The 23,258-nt window shown below is 44.9% G+C and overlaps 1 protein-coding gene across 1 annotated transcript in view; it reads right to left on the bottom strand.

Moving 5' to 3' along the window:
- Nucleotides 1-17,425: 17,425 nt before the first annotated feature.
- Nucleotides 17,426-23,258, bottom strand: part of SLC38A11 (solute carrier family 38 member 11) — a 54,532-nt gene continuing 48,699 nt past the window's right edge. The window contains exon 10 of the mRNA XM_073645680.1: nt 17,426-17,698. Within this exon, the coding sequence (XP_073501781.1) occupies nt 17,426-17,698 (273 nt within the window). The remainder of the gene's footprint in view (nt 17,699-23,258) is intronic.

Here is a 23,258-nt window from a genome sequence, read left to right as displayed (position 1 = left end):
GTTCTATATATTTTGTTTGTTCGTCTGTCTTCTACTATTTCTGTTAGGAGGTGTCCCGTTTTCCTCCCAGTCCTTAGTACTTGTAGGGATTCCTTCCCCACATCTATAGGTCTCCGTACAGACTAGCTTAGGACTTTAGCAGGTCTGATCGCAGGATCGGGTCCCCTGTTACATCGTAGGGATTAAGCTGAGTTCTATCATAGGGACAGATCTCCTCTCTTTCCTTAGCTCTGGTAGCAGAACATAACAATGCCTACCAAAAATTTCGAGCCACTCCAATGCCCCTTGGAAATGACATGGAGGTCAGAGGGCGTTAACTAAACCTTTTTTTTTTTATTTATAGCAACTGGGTCTCCCGTGCACTGTTGGCCTAAGTAGTGAATGGAAGGCTTTCCAAAAATTATGAGGAACTGCAATGCCCCTTACAAGAGCCATGTGTGGCACCCCAGGGGTCTGGTCACCACAGTAATAGAGATATTACGTCGGAGAGCAAGTGGGAGGTTTCCTGGTCAGGATCCCTTAAACATGCAACATCCTCCTGCCCCAGTCCTGGGAGGGGAGAATTCTGCCCTTATAAACTGGATCTTGGGCGGGGTTCAGTGAGTCAGAACAGTCAGAGTCAGTGAGAGCAAGGGAAAGTAACAGCAAGGAGCTCTGTAGGAGCTAGGAGCTAAAGACCAGGGGCTGGAAGCTGAGCAGAGCTCGCCCTGGCAGAAGACAATAGGAACCGGACACAGGAGTCCGAAGCTGTGAGGACTTATATATCCAGCAGCAGAAACCAGCCGGCAGGGGATTTCAGGTCCTCTGGCCATAGAAGCCCGGAGGCTCAGTCACAAGCAAGGGACCAGCACCGCTATCGTGGAGCGGAGGCTAACAGAAGGCCCCAAGTCACCAGCCATACGGGTGAGCACTACACGGTACACTCAGGGACGTGGGCTACTTCTACCCGCTTACAGCAAGGTAGCCAGGAAGAGTGCAGACAGACGGGGAGGCCTACAACTCCACCTGGCCAGGGGAACTCCTGCTTGCTCACAGACTGACCAGGCCTCTTATGCTAGCCAGTACTCCCGGGAGGGTCTACCTTATAATCATCGGTAAAGACCCTGAACTGCACTGCAAAGACTCTGAGTCGTTCCTGCTGCGCTCGTGCACCATCACCCCCATCATCCACACTCACTGCCCTGAGGTTATACTCCTCCCGAGGGGAGTTATCCCATTCTATGCTGCGCACACAACACCAGCCTCAGCGGTCTGCCTCGCAGCGGTGGTACTCCCTGACCGCAATCCACGGGTGGCGCAGACGGACAATTAACCTCAAAACCTAAGAAAGACTGCCACTGGTTTGACCAGCCTGAGCCATGGGACCGGGTCACCGCCACGGAGACTACAGACCCCAGAGACCCGGCACCGGGTATCCCACACACGTGTACACACGGCCCAGGGAGCGCGTCACATGCAGTACAGCATATTACAAACATAAGTCCCATTATTGGGGAGTGGGTGTCCCATAGTATTTGCTTATGCTTTCCCTGCAAAAGCTGCCAAAAACTAGGACGGAGGAACTTGCATTGCTGGCACCCTTGTGGTACAGTGGTGGTGGAGGCTGAAGATAAGGAGAAGAAGATTAAACAGCCGAAACGAGGAAGCGTATACCCATGTGTGGGTGTGAAGCGGTGCATGTGAATACACCTCCCGAAATAACACAGTGGATTTGACTTTATGTTACTCTGCTGTCATTTGATGGTGATGAGAAGTCTGGCCCAATCCAGCCCTTGTTCATTTTGATAAGGGTCAGCTTGTCAGCATTGTCAGTTGACAGGCGAGTGCGCTTATCAGTTATAATTCCCCTAGCGGCACTAAAAACACGCTCCGATAACACGCTAGCGGTAGGGCAGGCCAGGACCTCCAAGGCGTACAGAGCGAGTTCATTCCAAGTGTCCAGCTTGGATACCCAATAATTAAAAGGCACAGAGGAATCACGGAAGATGCTGGTACGATCGGCAAGGTACTCCCTCACCATCTTTTGAAACTTTCCACTCCTTGTGAGAGTACCCCGCGCCTCAGGGCCTGTAAGCTGGGCGGGTGTCAGAAAACTGTCCCAGAACGTTGACAGTGTTCCCCTGCCTCTGCTGGATTGGAGTTGCATCTCTCTCGCCTGTACGCCTTGGTTGGGCAACGAACTGTGACCTCTGCCGCTAGCGTGTTCAGATGGGAATTTTTTTAAGAGTTCTGCAGCAAGGGCCTTCTGGTATTGCCCCATTTTTGCAGACCTCTCCACCTCAGGAATAAGAGAGTGAAAGTTCTCCTTGTAGCGGGGTTCTACAAGTGTCACCAACCAGTAATGACTGTCACCCAACATTTTGACAACGCGAGGGTCACGGTTAAGGCAGCGTAACATAAAGTCAGCCATGCGTGCCAGACTGGTAACGGGCAAGATTTCCGTGTCCTCACCAAGATGACAACTGACCATGTTCTCCTCCTTCTCTTCCTCCTCCCCCCTGTCCTCAGGCCACCCACGCTGAACCGACGGTATGACACTTGTACAGGTACTACCGTCTACAACGCATGATAGCAGCTCCTGTTCTTCCTCCTCCTCCTCCTCCTCCTCTCCCTCATTGTCCCCCAATGCACGTTGGGATGAGATGAGGCTGGGCTTTGTGTAATCGCCCGCTACGGCTTCTTGATCCATCTCATCATACTCTGGCTGCAATGCCTCCTCTTTAATTCTCTGCAGAGAGCGTTGAAAAAGACAGACAAGTGGGATGCTGACGCTAATGATGGCGTCATCGCCACTCACCATCTTGGTGGCCTCCTCAAAGTTTGTCAGGATGGTACATATGTCAGACATCCAGGTCCACTCCTGAGGTCTTATGTGTGGAGTCTGACCTGAATATCGACGGCCTTGTTGCAGCTGGTACTCCACAACTGCTCTCTTCTGCTCACAAATCCTTTGCAACATGTGGAGGGTAGAGTTCCAATGTGTGGGGACATCACACACCAGTCGGTGTGCCGGAAGCTGCAAACGCTGCTGCAACACAGCAAGGGCGGCGGAAGATGTAGCCGACTTGCGAAAATGAGATGACAGGCGGCGTACTTTCACGAGCAGATCTGGCAACTCGGGGTACGATTTAAGAAACCGCTGAACCACGAGGTTAAGCACATAAGCCAGGCATGGTACGCGTGTGATCTCACCTCGCCTCAGAGCCGCCACCAGGTTACGGCCATTGTCACACACGACCATGCCGGGATGTAGGTTCAGCGGTCTCAGCCACAGATCTGCCTGCTCTTTCACAGCTGTCCACAACTCACAAGCAGTGTGAGGTTTATCACCTAAGCTTATGAGTTTCAGCACAGCCTGTTGCCGCTTGGCGGAGGCAGTACTGCAATGCTTCCAGCTTGTAACTGATGTGGTGATATCTGAGATGGAGGCTGAACATGAGGAGGAGGATACACAGGAGCTGTACACTGTGGGGGCAACTCTGACTGACATAGGGCCCGCAATCCTCGGTGTGGGGAGGATGTGTTCCGTCCCAAGGTCTGACTGGGTCCCGGCTTCCACTATGTTTACCCAGTGTGCCGTCAGAGAGATGTACCGTCCCTGGCCACAAGCACTTGTCCACGTGTCCGTTGTCAGGTGGACTCTCCCAGTAACTGCGTTGTTGAGGGCACGGCAGATGTTTTGGGACACGTGCTTGTGTAGTGCGGGGATGGCACACCGGGCAAAATAGTGTCGGCTGGGGACCGAGTACCGAGGGACGGCCACCGCCATAAGATTGCGGAAGGATTCCGTCTCCACCAGCCTAAAAGGCAGCATTTCCAATGCAAGCAGTCGTGAAATGTGAGAATTTAGGACTGTGGCCTGTGGGGCGTTAGCTGCGAATTTCCGCTTTCATTCAAAGGTCTGGGATATGGACAATTGGGACGTGGACGTGGACGTTGATGCTGTTTCTTGAGAAACTGCCATAACAAGTGAAGACTGAGAGGAGGGGGCATCTTTACATGCAGTATGGACAGAGGATTGCCTTGCACACACAACAGGTGGTTCTATTGCACGCACAACAGTGGAAGAAGCAGTGGTGACACTGGTCGTGGACCCTGGGTTTCGCCCCACAAAGTCGGGTGCTTTGCTGCCATGTGCCTGATCATGCTGGTGGTGGTGGTCAGGCTGGTAGTTTTGTCACCCCTGCTGATGCTGGCATGGCAGGTGGAACATATGGCCTTTTTGGGGTTATCAGCAGAGTCTTTAAAAAAATTCCAGACTCTGGAAGACCTACCGCTTGTACAGGCAACGTCCCTCATGCTGGTGTTACGGGGAACGGTTGCCTGCCTTCTATCTGCGGCCACCACACTGCTTCTTCCTGCCTGTTGGGGTACTCTGCCTCCCTCCCCCTGTGTGCTGCTGGCCTCACTCTGCATGTCCTCCTTCCACGTTGGGTCAGTTACTAGATCACCTACCACCTCCTCCTCTTCCACTTGCGCACCACGATCCTCCTCCTCACTTCCTGGCAATTGTGTCTCGTCATCGTCCACCTCTTGTGACAGATTGCCAACGTCGACTTCCTGTGGCCGTGGCTGTTCAAATATTTGGGCATCGCAACATGGGATCTCCTCTTCCACCACTTCAAGCGTATCAGGCGAGGGGCCCAAATATGGAAATGGACCAGTGAACAGCTCTTCAGAGTGTCCAAGTGTGGGATCACTTGCTGTCTGACGACACTCGGCATGGTGGGAGGAAGGAGCATCAGGGTGAGGAGGAGTATGCGGTCGAGACTCACGGCTACTAAGAGTTGACCGTGTGGAAGACAGACCGGAGGTGGTGGTGCCCAGGTAACTGGAAGTATTGTCTGCTATCCAATTAATAACCTGTTCACACTGATCAGTTCTCAATACTGGTGTTGCTCTGTGCTTCCCTAGTAATTCGGTCAAGAAGTGGGAGCGAGAAGATATGGCTGTTGGTTGTGGCACATTTTCACCTTGGCCACGGCCCCGTCCTCTGCACGAACCATCACCAGAACATCCACTTCCACGTCCCTTACCACGCGCCTTGCCCATTGTAAATGAAGTAAAATAGCTTACACTTGCACTATCAATGGAAAAAGGGTAATAAAGAGTAGATTAGAACCGTGGAAGAGGAAAACCACAGTTATTGTTTACTGGGGTATACAACACTTTTATAAATAGAGATATTTGCGGCTGAACAGTGAGCGACACACTCAAACTGCTTTTTTTTTAGATACCAAAGGCCCAAAACTGGATAGTACAGCGATTTGACCCGTGGAACTGCGAAACCACACTGGGATGTCGGGCCTACACAAGACTATTTTCAACAGATATATTTTTGTGTCACAACAGTCAGGAGACACTACTGTTTTTCTTTACGGAAAAAACTACCAAAACCTGAATAATAGAGATTTTTTACCGTGGGATGGCAAAACCACAGTTATTGTTTACTGGGGTATACCACACTTTTATAAATAGAGATATTTGCGGCTGAACAGTGAGCGACACACTCAAACTGTTTTTTTTAGATACAAATGGCCCATAGAACTGCAAAACCACACTTCTATTTCTCTGGCCTACACCAGACTATTTTCAACAGATATATAGGTGTCTGAAAAATCAGAGGCACACTTTTTTTGTTTTGGGGGGGGGGGGGACACCAAAAGGTTAATAAGATGGGTATTTGTACATTGTGAAGGAGGAAAAAAAAGAGGATTTAGATAAAAAAAAAAAAAAGGATTTTTCCTGGCCCCTGGGACCTGGAGCTAAGTCCAGCAATTTCAGCAACAGGAGCAGCACACAGGACTGTAATGCAGCGTTTGCTGGTATAACCACTGCGTCTCCTATACAGCCTGCCTGCCTGATATACCTGGGATGGATATTAGTCCTGAGAAGGACTGTTTGTTTGATCTGGCAGCCTTTACAGACCCTACACTAACTATTTTGCAGGATATATCTCTCCCTAAATCAGCAGCGCTGTCCCTACACTGTCTGATCCGGAGCGACTGTGTCTAAGATGGCGGTGCCCGGTTTTAAATACTCGAGGTGACGCTGTGCGGCCAGCCAATCACTGTAATGCCCACAAACAACATGGCTGCGGCATTACAGTGACTGGCTGGCAATCCCTGCATGTTCATTGGCTCTGTAAAGAGCGCCAAACATGCAGGGTGGAGACCCGAGCTCCCGCCGAGTAACCCGGAAATGCTCGGTGCTCGCCGAACATCCCGAGTAGTGAGATGCTCGGGCGAGTACCGAGCAGTGTCGAGCATGTTCGCTCAACACTATTCAGCACCGTTGTTTGCTGCATAATCAGGGCACTGTTGTTTACTTTATCATTGGGGCACTGTTGTGGCTGTATCATCTGTGCATTGTTTTTTGCTGCATCCTCAGTGAACTGTTGTTTGCTGTATCATCGGGTAACTGTTGTTTGCTGTATTGTAAGGAGGTGGACATGCTGCCCACATTCCCCTTGAAGAAACATGGGTTGTAATAATGTATAATGTGCATTGTGACATGCATTATTAGTGACAGTGTTGTAGTTTGCCTGGCAGTAGGGAGAGTAAGGGTTAATCACCAGGATTAGCCCAGAGTGGGATAAAGTGAAGGAACAGAGATGCATAGAGCCCAGCCTGCAGGTCTGCTAAGTAAGCAGAGGGACATGACGTGAGTGTCCCGGGAATGAGTGGAGAACGAGGGAACGAGTAGCGAGATCCAGGAAAGGGGCAAGAGACAGTGACAGAAGGTGCGAGTGGTTCTCCAGAGATGGGACCTAGGACAGGAAACCCAGCAACACAATACTGAGCTTGCAAGTCCAGGAGATAACAAGATGGATCAGAGCAGGGAACGTGAGATGAAGAGAGTGCCCCAGGCGGTAGTTCTAAGGCGACAGTCAGCAGAGAAGCTGAGTAATGGCCATAGTGGCCAAGTAGCTCACCTAAGGAGAAAAGGACTCAGAACTGCGGGTTAAAGTACAGTCACTTACTGACTGTAGTACCATTGTTGGGGATGAGGGAAGTTCCTGAAGTGTCATGCTGAGTGGCGGTGAAGAGAGAGGACTAAGTAAGAAAGGATAGAGAAAATGTATATGAAGATGTTCCATGTATTCAGAGAAACGTTCATGAAGTTATGCACCGGCTATCTGTTGTATAGAATTCTCACCAAGTTATCATTCAGTAAAAGACAGTTCCTTGTTAATTGGTGGTCTCTCTCATTGAACTTTACAACATCTGGTCCTGGCCAGCCAACATCACCGGCATCATGCGGTCTGCAAGGTCGTAGCACCTCAAGAGTCAAAGTCCATACACCCAGCCAGGATCTCCATTTTCACATAGCGTGTCAGGGCGTGAAAAATGAGTACCTCGCGCACGGCTACTGCCCCGCGTCATATTACAGTATCATCGGGGCACTGCATAAAATTTTAAAGCAGCTAAAAAGTTTTATTAAAAGGACTTTTCTACTCATGACAATAACTACTTGTAAGAAGGGTCCTTTGAAATTAAGATGATCGCAAAGTGTCCATTTTTGCAACCCCCACCAATCAGCTTTAATTGGCTGGCTAAGCCTGGCAGTAAGTGTTCGATTTCTATACAGCGCCACCAAAGGAGAAATAAAGAATTGCACAACGTCCAATTAAATAAATGAGCTGTCTGTATAATGCAGGGCATGTATTGGAGTGAGAGATTTGTAAATGTTCTCCGCTATTGCCAAGAGATAAGGGTCTTCAACTGGGGATTCCAATTACTTTGATTTTGCTAATAAGCCATATTAAAATGGGTTTTACAATTTGGATATCATCTTATTCTCAGCATCTAAGAACGAAATGTACTTTACAGTTGTAATATCAATGATCTGAGACTCTTCGCTGTGGCCTCTTCATGTATTACCATCTGACACTGGCTTTTTAGACCAACACAGGTTTTGAACCTCTTGCTGTAGGCGAAGTACGTCTGAATACAGACACAGAAGATTCTGCATTGTCTTTGTCAGTCCATTGATTTCCCTAGCCATTAATTAAACTGAAGAAATTCCCCACAGCAAAACAGTTCACTTTATACCAAGCAAATAAGGTTACCAGGGTGATCCTGCAACATTATAACACGTATCCACACTGTAATAATAACACATATATGCTTACTGCTTGGAGTAAGGTCCTAGAATATGGAGAATGGAGAGCAGAGGAAGGTAAAGACAAGACAACTGTCAAATCTGTATTTCTACACAAAATTATTACTTTCTGCAATCCAGAAACTGGTAAACATTTTGGGTTGCAGAGGTGATAAACGACTTACAAGGTTGTCCAGGACTGACATATCAATGACCTATTCTTTGAATAGAGGCTGTCCATAACAGATTAGTGAGGTTCTGACAGCCGACACCCCCACTTATCAGCTCTAATGCAAAGAGTGCACAGCTCCATACACTTTGTAGTGGCTGTTCCTGGGTACTGCACCTAAGCTCCTATTGACTTCAATATTAGTTGAGCTGCAGTACATGAGAACAGCCACTACACTGTGTACTGAGCTGTACTGTTCCAGCTTCGTACACTGCTTACATCTGGCATCTGATGACAACTGATCATGGGGTTTGGGGGGGGGGGACCATCAATGATATTGATAACCTATACAAAAGATAGGTCATTGTTTTGTCCATCCGGAACAATTTCTTAATAGAAAAATGCTTAGCTTCTCACCCCTTTAATAGACATGACAGTACCAGGTTCTTTCTTTTTGCTCTCCCTTGCAGCTCCTCCACCTTTGTGTGTATTGAAACTACACAAAAATACAGAGAAATAAAGGCAAATTGGACAAAATTTCACACAAAACCCCAAAAATTGGCCGGACAACATTGTTGGCACTCTCAACTTAATATTTCGTTGCACACCCTTTGGAGTAAATAACTGCAATCAATCGCTTCCTATAACCATCAACAAGATTCTTACACCTCTCAACTGGAATTTTGGACCACTCCTTCTTTTGCAAACTGATCCAAGTCTCTCATATTGGAAGGTGCCTTCTCCCAACAGTAATTTTAAGATCTCTGCACAGGTGTTCAATGGAATTTAGATCTGGACTCCTTGCTGGCCACCTCAGAACTCTCAAGCACTTTGTTTCCATCCATTTCTGGGTGCTTCTTGAAGTACAGTATGTTTGGGATCATTGACCTGCTGGAAGACCCATGAACTAGGACGCAAATCCAATTTTCTGACGCTGGGCACTACATTGCTATGTGAATGTCCATGTACCTTGTGACCTCATCAGATTTTAAAATGATGTAATAAAAACTTAGAATTTATTAATATAACTTTTTGGAGAATTTTTTTTTGCACCCAAAATCCATTGGTAATCTTCAGATTTCATGATGTCTTGTACACAGTCAAGGCACCCAGTGCCACTGGCAGCAAAACTGCCCCAAAACATCTTGAACCTCCACCATATTTGACTGTAGGTACTGTGTTTGTTTCTTTGAGGGCCTCATTCCATTTCAGTAAACAGTGGAATGATGTGATTTACCAAAAAACTCTATCTTGGTCTCACCTATCCACAATACACTTTTCCAGAAGGATTTTGGTTTACTCGCGTACATTTTGGCAAACTGCAGTCTAGCTTTTTTTATGTCTCTGTGTCAGAGTGGGGTCCTCCTGGGTCTCCTGCCACAGCATTTCATTTCATTCAAATGTTGACGGATAGTTCGCGCTGACAATGATGCACCCTGAGTCTGCAGCACAGGTTGAATTTCTTAGGAACTTGATCGGGGCTGCTTATCCACCATCTGGACTATGCTGTGTTGCAACCTTTCATCAATTTTTCTCTGCTGTCCACATCCAGGGAAATTAGCTACAGTGCCATGAGTTGTAAACTTCTTGATTATGTTGCGCACTGTGAATAAAGGAACATCAAGATCTCTAGAGATGGACTTGTAGCCTTGAGATTGTTGATATTTTTCTACAATTTTGGTTCTCAGACAGTTCTCTTTTCCTCTTTCTGTTCTCCATGCTTAGTGTGGTACAAAGACACGCAATGCAAAGATTGAGTCAACTTCTCGCCTTTTTATCTGATTTCAGGTGTGATTTTCATATTGCCCACACCTGTTACTTGCCACAGGTGGATTTGAACAAGCATCACATGCTTGAAAGTTGTTCATGCACAAATTTGGAAAGGTGCCAAAAATTTTGTCTGGCCCATTTTTGGGGTCTTGCATGAAATTATGTCCAAGTTTCCTTTTTTAGCTCTGTTTTTTTGTGTTGTTCCAATACATGCAAAGGAAATAAACATGTGTATAACAAAACATGTGTAATTGCAATAATTTTCTGGGAGAAATACTTCATTTTTTGGAACAATTTCAAGGTTGCCAACACTTTCGGCCATGATTGTACATCCTTAGCAGTAGAAAAAAGCTTTTCCCATTATATTAGAAAAAACATGAATTTCATTATTGCTGCTGGATTCTAATAAAAAAAATATATATATGTAGAGGCATAAAGGAAAGTTCTACTTTTGCCAAGTGTTTAATATAAAGCTTAAGAAGTAATCATTTCCCAGCTGTCCTTTAAGCAAACATTATTGCATTCCTACTCCAGCAAGTGCATGACCTGTGTAAGGACACATTCCACTCCGAGACATTCCAGAAATATTTGTAGCAATTTTGAACAACCAAGTTGAAAAATAAAAATCACATTATAATAAATTTGGTAATTAATACAAAGGCAATAATGAACTTTGTGTTTTGGTATAATATTACAAACATATCCTTAAAGGGGTTTTCCACATTTAATATCATGTGGTATTTGTTGGACATTCATTGCTGCTTAATCACCTATGTATATTATGTATACTCATATACTGTCTATTTAGAGCAGTTAGAGGAACATTTCTTAAGTTCAAGGTATAAATGTGTGCAGTAAAGCTCCTGAAATTTTTCTTGTGGTTTCATAAAATTTAACTGCATGATGTGAATTTTGTACTTTTAGAAAAATGGAGCTAATATTTCAATACAGGATTGATAAATCAAGATGCATCAGCTTCGTCTAGTGGTAGTTGCATATAGCCAGAATTTTATCATTTAAAGCGGCTGTCTGGCCATAGGGTACAAGTTTGCAATCACTCTATGTTACTGCAGACTTGTGAATCCTCACAGCCCGCATACTGTGCACTGTTGGGTTTCTCCAGTGGAAGAAGCGGGCGGTCATGTGTCCGCAAGTAGCCACATTCCGACTAGACGTGTCTAGTCTCACTCAATACGCTTGCATTGAGCAAAGCCATGCATGTCTAGTCTGCCTGTGACTATATGTATGCAAATCATATACTTGACCAGTGAATCCTCACAACGCGCTGTGAGGATTTAAAAGTCTACAGTCACAGAGTGATGGCAGACTTGAACCCTAAGGTTGGGCAACCCCTTTAACTCTATGGCTAAGTGAAAAGAAGCAGGGTATTTGGAATTTGAATGCATAACAATTTCTATAAAGGCTAGAAAGGTATATTATTAAATTAGGCTGTGTGCCCACAATGCGTTTTTTAAACATTTTTGCAGCGGCAATTCCACTGCAGAAACGCTTAAACGCTTGGTAGAAGGCCTGCCATGTTCCCCAGTGATAATCCGCATGTGCTCTGCACATGCTGCGGAAATTTCCGCTGTGGATTATCATTGCGGAACAAAACGCAGCACTACCAATTATTTTGCGGAAGCGCTGCGTTTTCGCCGCCATTGACTTGCATTGGAACACATGGAATCCGCATCACTGGATCTGTACATGCGGAATCCATGCGTTTCAATGTGCGGATGATCCCCGGGTCTGGAGGACAGGAGACTCTCCTCCAGACCTGGGTACCATAGAAACTGTAAAAAAAAGAATAAAATAAAAAATAAAAATCATATTTACCTTGTGATGGCCCCCGGTGCGCTTGTCTTCGCTTGCCGGCAGATCGCAGTGGACTGAAGGACCTGCGCTGACGTCATAGTCATGTGACAGCAGGTCCTTCAGTGTACCGCGATCTGCCGGCAGCCAGGACGGAGCGAAGCAGACTGCGGGGGCAGAAGGTAAGTATAGATTTATTTTTTGATTTTTTTACCATTCTTTAAGGTCACACTATATAAATCCATGCCGTTTGTATGGATTTATATAGTGTGACCAAGTTGCCAAGCACTTTCCAAGTGATGCTAAAATTGCTTGGAAAGCGCTTGTCAACCCGCATGCGGAAATGCAAGTGAAGAACGCTTCACTCCCTCATGTCCCTGGCAGGAAAAACGCATGTACAATCCGCATGCGTTTTTTCTGCCAAGGAGATGCAGAAACGCTCAGGAAAAATCCGGAGCATTTCTGCATCGTGGGCACATAGCCTTATAGTGCACATTAGTTTTAGCAGAAAATTAATTCATTTTGCAGAATTCTTAGTTGGGTGTAGCCTATTCTGAGTTTTGGTATAGGGCGATTACTCACCTGTTCCAGTTTCAGCACCAGGTTTTGCTTCCTTCCCATATGACGGACTCCCTATGTGCTAGTCCATGCTGAGTAATTGAGGTAGCCTGGCAAGTTCCACTGATGTCATGATTCTGGGCCTTTAAGGATCAGCTCAAGTGGCCATGCACAACCTGAGTATTCAGGAAGTATAGCACCTTGCTACCATTTGCTTTTCTTGGATTTAGCCTCATCTTCTTCATGACTCTGTTCCAGTCAGCTGTCTAATTTTATCTGTCCAGTTACTTCTATCTGCAATCTAGTAACTAGCTACTACTTTCAAACTCAGTCCTTTAATTCCCAGTGCCCTTATTCCCTTAGGTACGCTGTGTAAAATTAGGTTAACAAGCTCTTCTCTGCTATCCTAATGGTGTCCACATTTGCTACTCTGTTATTCTGGTTAATAACTGCATCTTTTCAAGCTAGTTAAAAGTTTTTCTACTTGTCTCTATTATTCCTATGTTTAAACACATCTTCTCAAGCAAGTTACCACTTTGCTCATACATCTCTGCTATTGTTGTGTGCAACTGCACTTCTGCAAGCAAGGTGCAAGTTTGCCTATATATCTCCATATATATCTCCACTGTTACTGTTCAGTGCACACATCTTGTTCAGTTGCATATAGTGTATAGAGCTCTGCTTGCCCATCTGTGTTTCCTGCGTACCCTGCTGTATTGGTCCTCGCTCATCCCCATGTCATCCGGCAAGTAAGGTACTGCTGTATCATCATCTCCAGTCCATGCAGCTCAGCCTGACCTATGGCATAGACCAGGGGTCCTCAAACTACGGCCCGCGGGCCACATGCGGCCTGCAGAGTACTTTTATCCGGCCCGCCGGGCTATGGGCGGAGGAGAGGAGAGCGGTGCCATTGCCCGCCCTTCCCCCCGCTTGCTCAGGGCCCCGGCAGGCGGATACTTACCTCTCCCCGTGCCTCTGCAGCTCCTGTCTTCCTGCTCTGCGCTTCCTGTGACGTCTCAGGTCAGAGGGCGCGGTGACGTCTTTACACCGCGCCCTCCCGAGTGCTGTCACAGGCAGCGCAGAGCAGGACAACGCCGCTGCGACGCTGGAGTCCAGACCAGAGTAGAGCAGTGGCAGCAAGTGAGAAGTGAAGTGAGTATTGGATTTTTTTTTTTAATGTATGGAGGCATAGGTCATTATATGGGGGGGGGGTGACATCCTGCAAGGGGTATAATATGGGGGGGTGACATCCTGCATGGGGCATGATATGGGGGGTGACATCCTGCATGGGGCATGATATGGGGGGTGACATCCTGCATGAGGCATGATATGGGGGGGGGACATGCTGCATGTGGCATTATATGGGGGGTGACATGCTGCATGGGGCATTATATGGGCGGTGGCATCCAGCATGGGGCATTATAAGGGGGGAACAGCCTGCATATGGCATTATAAGGGGGAAACAGCCTGCCTATTGGGAACATTTACCTGCCCATTGAGGACCTATGCTGCCTATTGGGGATATTTACCTGCCTATTGGGGACATTTACCTGCCTATTGAGGACCTATGCTGCCTATTGGGTACAGTTACCTACCTACTGAGGACCTATGCTGCCTATTGGGTACAGTTACCTACCTATTGAGGACCTATGCTGCCTATTGGGTACAGTTACCTGCCTATTGGGGACATTTACCTGCCTATTGAGGACCTATGCTGCCTATTGGGGACATTTACCTGCCTATTGGGGATATTTACCTGCCTATCGGGGACCTATGCTGCCTATTGGGGACATTTACCTGCCTATTGGGGACCTATGCTGCCTATTGGGTACAGTTACCTACCTATTGAGGACCTATGCTGCCTATTGGGTACAGTTACCTGCCTATTGGGGATATTTACCTGCCTATTGGGGATATTTACCTGCCTATTGGGGATATTTACCTGCCTATTGGGGACATTTATCTGCCTATTGGGGATATTTACCTGCCTATTGGGGATATTTACCTGCCTATTGGGGACATTTACCTGCCTATTGGGGACATTTATCTGCCTATTGAGGACCTATGCTGCCTATTGGGGACATTTACCTGCCTATTGGGGACCTATGCTGCCTATTGGGGACATTTACCTGCCTATTGAAATACCGGTTGATTTAACTTTACTTGTTCTTCATTTTAAATATTGTATTTGTTCCTGTATTGTTTTTTTTTTACTACAAAATAAGATATGTGCAGTGTGCATAGGAATTTGTTCATAGTTTTTTTTAAAAACTATATTCCGGCCCTCCAATGGTCTGAGGGACCGTGAACTGGCCCCCTGTTTAAAAAGTTTGAGGAACCCTGGCATAGACAATTAGACAATCCACATCACTAGAGGAGACCATAACAAGGGCAATATTTGGAGCTATAATGCCAATATCTATTACATGTAAAGAGAGAACTGGAAAGACACAAAGTGCAAAAATAGGGTCTTATCTGGGTAACAATATTGAGAGAATAACGTAATTGTGCTCACCTGGTCGGGTTGTGTGCACACAACCACTAATAACGCTTAGGCTGCTGCAGACCCACGAGAGGATGAAAATGCAGGTAATGGAGAAACAAAAGGTGCCTTTTTTCAAGTGTTATGTCTATTTATACCGTCTTCTGCTGAATGTATTGCTATCGTGGTTGTCCTGAGGAAGAAGTTTGTACACTTCGAAACGCGTTGACTAAATTAACCACCTACACTCGGATTGGCATCCCTCATCCTTTCTACATGGCAGCGCAGAATTAACCCATTTGTTTCTCCATTACCTGCAATATCTATTACATGGATTGTCTGTAGACTACAGAAGCAAAAGCAGCAACTTTTGTTCTAAAATTGTATAAATAATTATGTAAAATAAGATGAAAGCCGATTTTTCGATTAATACAAAGTAACAGTTAATAATAACTGATCAAAATCAAGGAAATGAAAGACGTCCTGACCGGTATAATATTGTGTTTATATCACAAAGGATTTGATAAATATGATGCCCAGCCAAACCTTTGCTTATTATTACAGGTCTATTCACAGAGCCGTGTTTCTTTCCTCTTCCTGTTGCACTTCCTAAATATTGCTGGTTGTTGTTTTTCTCTGGAATTTCCTTGTTTCCAGCTCATATGTTAAATATGTTGTTGTAATCTATCTAATGAGTTACCTCTATAGGCTAATCAATGGCCAGTAATGGTCTACTATTAAAGTGACATCATCAGTATCATTATCCCCTTGTATACAAGCTGCTATTAAAGGGGTGGCATGGTGGTCAGGTGATCACCATTGTTCTGGCTCCTTGCATTCTGTTTGAAACAGGCTCGTTATGAAGAAATAGGACTTTTAGTGTTTTCATACAGCCTGACCTGCCACTGCACAGCTTTATATCTTCACAATGGGGCACCAAGACCAGTAAGAAGGGTTGTGATAGTGGGAGTTCTTCTTCCATAGGCAATGATCAGTTTTTTAAGTTTTTACCCAGAGTAGATTATTTGTTAAAAGTGTACCTGAATTTGTTAGGATTCAAAATAGTTTAAAGAAAGAAAGAGAGAATGAAAGAAAACCAAACGCAGACAATGGGCATATGTGGGGCACTGTTTTTATAAGCATGAGCCATGTTTTTCCAATTCTTAGCAAACCCCTTTAAATGCATTGCCATTAATATGTAAAGATTCTCTATACATATATCCTGTTTACAGGGATTGTTTAGATCAGCGATCCCTGGGAAAAAAATATGCAAACTACTTCTTAAATGCAACAGAGCCTCAATGAAAATGAAAACCGCTTTTGCTCTCCTCCCAGACCGGCGCCATTCCAGCGATGTCATTGCAGAGTCTAACAGTACTTACATGACTTTATTATGTCACATGAGCACTGCAGCCAATCAGCAGCCTCTAAATGATTGCTTCGCTCCTCATTCGGCCGTCCAAGGGAAGTTGTCAGCATTGCAGCCTATTAAAGGCCACTGATTGGCTGCAGTTCTCACGTGACATAAAAATGTAACACGAAAAGTATAAAAGTATAATATGACAGGTTATATATACTAGATTCCTTGATAGGGGCGTTGAACCAGGGAACTAGTCTGATTGCCGTATGTGGAGTCAGGAAGGAATTTTTTTCCCCAATGTGGAGCTTAGTGTTTGCCACATGGGTTTTTTTTTGCCTTTCTCTGGATCAACATGTTAGGCTATGGGTTGAACTAGATGGACTTAGTCTTCCTTCAACCTTAAAAACTATGTTACTATGTTACTATGAGCTACTGGAGACCTAACAAGATTGGTCCAGGAGGTGAGTATAAGCTGTTTTCATTTTCAATGGGGCCCTTTGTCATTTAAGTAGGGGTTTTCCAAGTAGCAGGCAACCCCTTTAAATATTCAAATCTAGAGTAAAAAAATAGTTTTCTATGCTGCTTGATAGATTAATTCACTTGCAGATTGCACTTTCCATTCATTTTAATGAGGTGTGCAACAGGAGGAGATTTGAATCACTGCATCCCTTTGCTTTCTCCCTGTTGACAGATAAATGGAGTAATATAATTAACGTTGAAGAGGTTGTCCACCACACTCAGACAACCCCTTCTGGATCCCTATGTTTCCCCCCAGTAAAATAATAACACCTATACTCCCCTTTGGTGCCCTTTCCAATCCAGTGGTGTCTGCACTGGCTCTCCCCAGGATTGCGTGACACTGTTATGTCATGTGATCCCTGCGGCCAATCAGTGCTGGTCCTCTCCTATGAACATAATTGACATCTGGAGGAAGTGAAAAGGGCAGCAGCTCTCACTTCCTCCGGATGTCTTGATTTGTCCGAATGAGAGGAGAGTGAAGACAACAGCTGGCAAGCAATAAAAACAACTTCCTATGCATGATGAGCTTGGTGATTTATTCTTCTCTTCAGATATGCTTTCATACATCCATACTAAGTATAAACCATTCAGCTTTTTACAGATTTCCAGACTCCAAAAATAAAATGAACATAAATGTTGTAATAATGAAGAATTATTTTATTCTAGATCTGTTCCTTTGGTATAAATGTGATACAGGAACATCCATAAATGTGGCGTTTGAAAAACAATAAAACATTTCTTTTCCATGACTACATTCTTGAGGATATAAAATGGCCATAAATAAACCTACTGGCATTATAATTATGCCAAGTAGAAGAATGAAGCAGGGCATAGCATTGTTAATGTGGTACCAGTGATCTGCGGACAGCTTCAGATAGCAGGCTGTGGGAATGATGAAGACGAGGGGAGTAGCGCTGAGAACGCCCTGAAAAATAGCAGATACATATTAAATGCAATTGTAATAGCGTGATTAAAAATGTCATTGCTAAGTGATTTCCAGCTAAATTTTGCATACAGAATCCTAGCTAATGTTGCCTACTCTTCAGAAATCAAAAAGGGCCAAAAATAGAGATCCAACACGTCTAAAACAAACTCATTTTTATTCCAAATGTATAAAAATATATAATTCCATTAAAAGGATGGTGTGCCAAATAGGAACTGCACGACAAGGAAAAAAAAAGTCCTTTCATGTTAAGTTCATAGATGTTGACGCGTTTCGAGCCGAACGCCTCTTACTCATACCTCATAACCTTGGATCTATGGACTTAACATGAGGGGACGTTTTTCAGTTTGTGCAGTTTCTATTTGGCAAACCACGCTTTTAATGGAATTAGATATTTTTATATATTTGAAATCAAAATTAATTGTTTTAGATGTTCTGGATCTCTATTTTTGGACTTTTTTGCTTCACGTTGGATTTGGATTCTATGCACTGATCGAGACAGGTGAGCTGGATAACCCTTTTTTAACTCTTCAGGAATGTCTGGGAAAGGTTCTGGACAATGGATAAACCTCCAGGACTTCAGGTAGGGTTGTATGCGCTCCCTCATGGGTGCTTCCTCTGATTGCACACAATACAGATTTCTTTCTTTTCATGTCAATATTTATGGTAGGAAATTAAGATAGGAGAGGTTCTTACTGTAGCTTGTGAATGTGAGTGGCTGGGTTAACCGTCTGGGGACTATGCACTGTGCTCTCTCTGATGAGGTCTTGGGTTGAGTTATGATGGGGTGTCTTGAGATTGTGGCTTAAAGAGGACCTGTCACAAGGTCAGAAGCGGGCTAATATTTTATTCTGGCGGCTCCCCTGAGTATTCCATTTATTTCTATTCTTAAAGGGTTTGTCCAAGACTATTTTTTTTTCTATGGGCCTAAAAACCAACAGGCAGGTAGTTGATAACAGATTCAACTACCTGCCTGATCTACCCGGCACCGGCTCAGAACAGTCACTGACCTCGCCTGCTGGTGATTTAGCTGCTCCACGTCAATAGAGCAGCTCTTCCTTTTCCGTGCTACTCTGTTGATGGGGCGTGACTGCCAACATCAAGTTGATTGACAGCAAGACATCCACAGTAACATTCCTTCAACAGAACAGAGCGGAAGAGAAGCCACTGCTCTGTCGATGTGATGTCATCAGAAGCCACTGAATCACCGGCAGGAGTGGTCTGTGACCACTCTGTGGCGGCTGAAATCAGCACCGGGTACAACAAGCAGGTAGTTATCAACCAGTTGCCTGTTATTTCTTAGATCCATAGTAAAAAAAAAAAAAGTAGTCCTGGTTAACCCCTTTAAACTCACTATACTTTTCCAAAGATCTTTTTATTTAGCATTATCAATAAGACATTCTTTATAGAATCATAGAATCATAGAATCATAGAATGGTAGAGTTGGAAGGGACCTCCTGGGTCATCTGGTCCAACCCCCTGCTCAAAGCAAGATTCACTAAATTATCTCAGACAGATGTCTGTCCAGCCTCTGTTTGAAGACGTCCATTGAAGGGGAACTTACCTCCTCTCGTGGCAGCCTGTTCCACTCATTGATCACCCTAACTGTCAAATTTTTTTTCTAATATCTAATCTGTGTCTCCTCCCATTTAGTTTCATCCCATTGCTTCTAGTCTTTCCTTGTGCAAATGAGAATAAAGATGATCCTTCTACAATGTGACAGCCCTTGACATATTTGTATGGTCTTTACTAAGACCATTTTAATGGTCTTTACTAAGGTGTCGTGGCTCTCAGGATCCTCGGGGGCATGTCTGTTAGCTGCTCTGCATTATTACCCTGTGAGCACTGTCCCTTTTGTAAAAACCATGAAAATTAACATTTTGTGAGCACTAAATAAGAAGGCCCTTATAACTGGAACTGGATGGTTGAGCTTATCAAAAGAAAAAAAACGGAATACTCAGGGATCAGCGGGAATAAAATAAGAGCAAAATCTGGACACTTTTTTGACCTGGTGACAGATTCTCTTTAAATAAGGTCAAAAAACATTATTGGCACAGGTCGGTCGAGTGAAAAACACTGATTATTTCATGGTATCTTAACGGCAAGAAAACAGTAGTTTCTTGAAGTTGGTCTGGGCAACTGAGCTTGGTGTAACACTAGGGATGGGGAGAACCCAGTGTATAATGACGGGGAAAGGGGAGAAAGCCCTACAACTAGGGAAAGGGAGACAGATCTAATGACAAACCCTGACTCCCCTATAAGCCCTAAATAGGTTCAGCACCTATCGCCGAGCAGGAAACCTGGCCTTAGGTGACCCTAAGGCTAGGCCCTAGGTAGGGAGCAGAAGGGGTGAACATTAAGTCAGCCCCATTACAAACCAAAGTACACAAAGGGGAAACAAACAGGGGAATACACTTAGCTCCAAGATGACACAGGAGAAAGCACAGCAACAATCCACAATGGAACTCCAAGGTAATTCTAGTCGACTACTAGAATCCCATGCCTGAATAGGTAAAACACGCTATCACCAGCAACTCTCTGAGGATCTGAGTGTATTTAAAGACACAGCAAGGAAGTGCTGATTAACAGCAGAAGGTGAGGATACCTCAGGGTCCTAAATGGAAAGGTATAATCCCCAAGCAAGGTGAAGATCACCGCTGGGTCCTAAAGAGAGAGGAATCATAAAAGAATCAGGGAAATATTTGTAAGGCCAAAGGCAGCGACCTTCTACAGCCGGACACCGTATAACTGTCTATCAACCCTGACACACCGTGACAGTACTCCGCCTTCTACGAGTGGTCTCCAGACACTCAGGACCAGGTTTACCTAGATGAACAAGCCAACCTAGGGGCATTCACCTTCGATGCTGAGACCCACATCCTTCCCTCTGGACCGTAACCCCTCAAGTGCACCAAGTATTGAAGGGAACGATGCTGAAGATGAGAATCCACAGTCTTCGATATTTGGAACTATAAATTGCCATCAACCATGATTGGAGGCGGCGGCAAGGGGGAGGACTCAAGTGGTACCACATACTTCTTAAGCAGAGACCTGTGAAACACATTGTGGATCCTAAGAGCCTGAGGTAACTCCAGACGAAGTGCTGCTGGGTTAATGACAGCGGTTATTTTATAGGGACCAATAAACCTAGGTCCCAGTTTCCAGGAAGGAAACTACAACTTGATATTCCTGGTATACAACCACACAAAGTCATTCACTCTTAGGAACAAACCTGGAGAGTGTTTCCTTTCAGCTATATGTTTGTATCTGTCTGCCATGAGTTTCAAATTATTCTGAACCCCTTGCCACACAGAAGAGAGTGACGAAGCAAAACGTTCCTCCTCAGGAACTCCCAAAGCCCCTCCACCACTAAAGGTACCAAACTGCAGATGAAAACCGTATGCAACAAAGAACAGTGACCTGCCAGTAGACGCTTGGTGACAATTGTTTATAGCGAACTCGGCCAACGGTAAGTAAGATGCCCAATACTCCTGGTTCTCGGAGAAAAATCACCTGAGATAAGTCTCCAAATTTTCATTTATGCACCGAGTCTGTCCATTCGACTGAGGATGGAAGGTAGAAGAAAAAGATAAGTGCACCCCCAGTTGAATACAAAAAGCTTTCCAGAATTTAGAAACAAACTGGGTCCCCCGATCTGACACCACCACGTGAAGCTTCACGATTTCATTAATGAATACCTGAGCTAGGGTCTTGGCATTTGGAAGTAACGGTAATGCGATGAAATGTACCATCTTACTGAACCTATCCACAAATCACCAAAACCACAGTCTTGCCTGAAGATACCAGTAGGTCAGTAATAAAAATGGACAAGTCTGTCGATGGTCTACTAGGAATAGGCAGCAGCAGCAGAAAACCAGAGGAACGAGTATGCGATACTTTAGAATGAGCGCAAATACTGCAAGCAAACACATGGTCAACCACATCCTGATGCAACCTGGCCACCAAAAACGATGGGTAAGGAGGTCCATAGTTGCCTTACTACCTGGATGACCAGCAAGCACACAGTTGTGATGTTCCCTAATTACTTTACGGCGCAGATTAGATGGCACAAACAACCTCCCCGAAGGACAGGAGACAGGGGCGTCCCCCTGAGCCTCCAACACCTCCCCTTCTAGGTCAGGGTATAAGGCTGAAATGACCACCCCCTTCTGCAAAATAGGGATAGGGTTCTCATGGTCACTACCACCAGAGAAGCTCCGGAAAAATACATCAACTTTGATGTTTTTAACCCCTGGATGGAAAGTGTCAACAAAATTGAGCCTAGTAAAAAACAAAGACCATCTAGCCTGCCTAGGGTTGATACGCTTAGCAGACTGGAGATATGACAGGTTCTTATGGTCCATGATAACAGTAATAGGATGGACTGCACCCTTCAACCAATGTCACCATTCCTCGAAAGCCAATTTAATTGCCAAAAGCTCCCTATTACCCACGTCATAATTTCTCTCGGCAGAAGACAGCTTATTAGAAAAGAAAGCGCATGGACGCCACTTACCAGGGGACGGACCCTGAAACAATGCAGCCCCAACCTCCACCTCCGACGCATCAACTTCAACCACGAAAGGTTGAGAAACATCGGGTTGACTGAGTATAGGTGCCATGGTGAAAAATCTCTTTAAAGAGGAAAAAGTCTGCTGGGCGGCATTCGACCAATTAGAATAATCCAACCACTTTTTTGTCATGTCAGTGAGGGCTTTCACTATTACCGAATAATTTTGGATACATTTCCAGTAAAAATTAGTAAACCCCAGAAAGCGTTGCAATGCCTTCAAGTTGTCAGGATGATCCCAATCCAGTATAGCATGGATCTTCTCCGGATCCATCCAAAAAGCCGATAGTGACAAAAGGAACCACAAAAATTGCACCTCATGGACAGCGAAGACACATTTCTCCAGTTTGGCATAAAGTTTGTTATCTCTTAAAATCCATAGTACCTGTTTAACATGACCCTGATGTGTCTCTAAATCAGGTGAGTAAATCAAAATATCATCCAAATAGACCACCACAAACCTGCCCAGTAAATATTGTTTATGAAATGCTGGAAAACCACAGGTGCATTGGTGAGACCAAAGGCATAACCAGACTCGCAATGCCCCTCAGGGGTATTGAAAGCCTTTTCCATTCTTCGCCCTCTCTTATTCTAACAAGATTCTAACTTGGAGAACACTTTAGCTCCCACAATCTGGTTGAATAAATCTAGAATCAGAGGAAGAGGGGGTTTCGTAAACTGCTAAGGCATCCTTCAACCTTTCTGAGATACCCTGACAAAATTGGTTTCTAAGAGCCAGGTCATTCCACTTGGTATCGGTTGCCCATCTACAAAATTCAGAACTATACATCTCCGCTGACCGATCCTCCTGCTGAAGGCGACAGCCTGAATTCAACCAAGGAGATTCGGTTAGGATCATCATAGATGTGGACCAGAGCCCTGAAAAATCCTTCAACCGATCGGAGGAAAGCAGAGTCCTGTGGCAAAGAGAAAGCCCAGGATTGAGGATGTCCTTGTAACAGTGAGATCACA

This window comes from Phyllobates terribilis, unplaced genomic scaffold (genome assembly GCF_046119375.1).
Source record: "Phyllobates terribilis strain yellow unplaced genomic scaffold, ASM4611937v1 Scaffold_9__5_contigs__length_417890890, whole genome shotgun sequence".
NCBI lineage: Eukaryota > Metazoa > Chordata > Amphibia > Anura > Dendrobatidae > Phyllobates > Phyllobates terribilis.
This window is presented reverse-complemented; position numbering and strand designations above follow the sequence as displayed.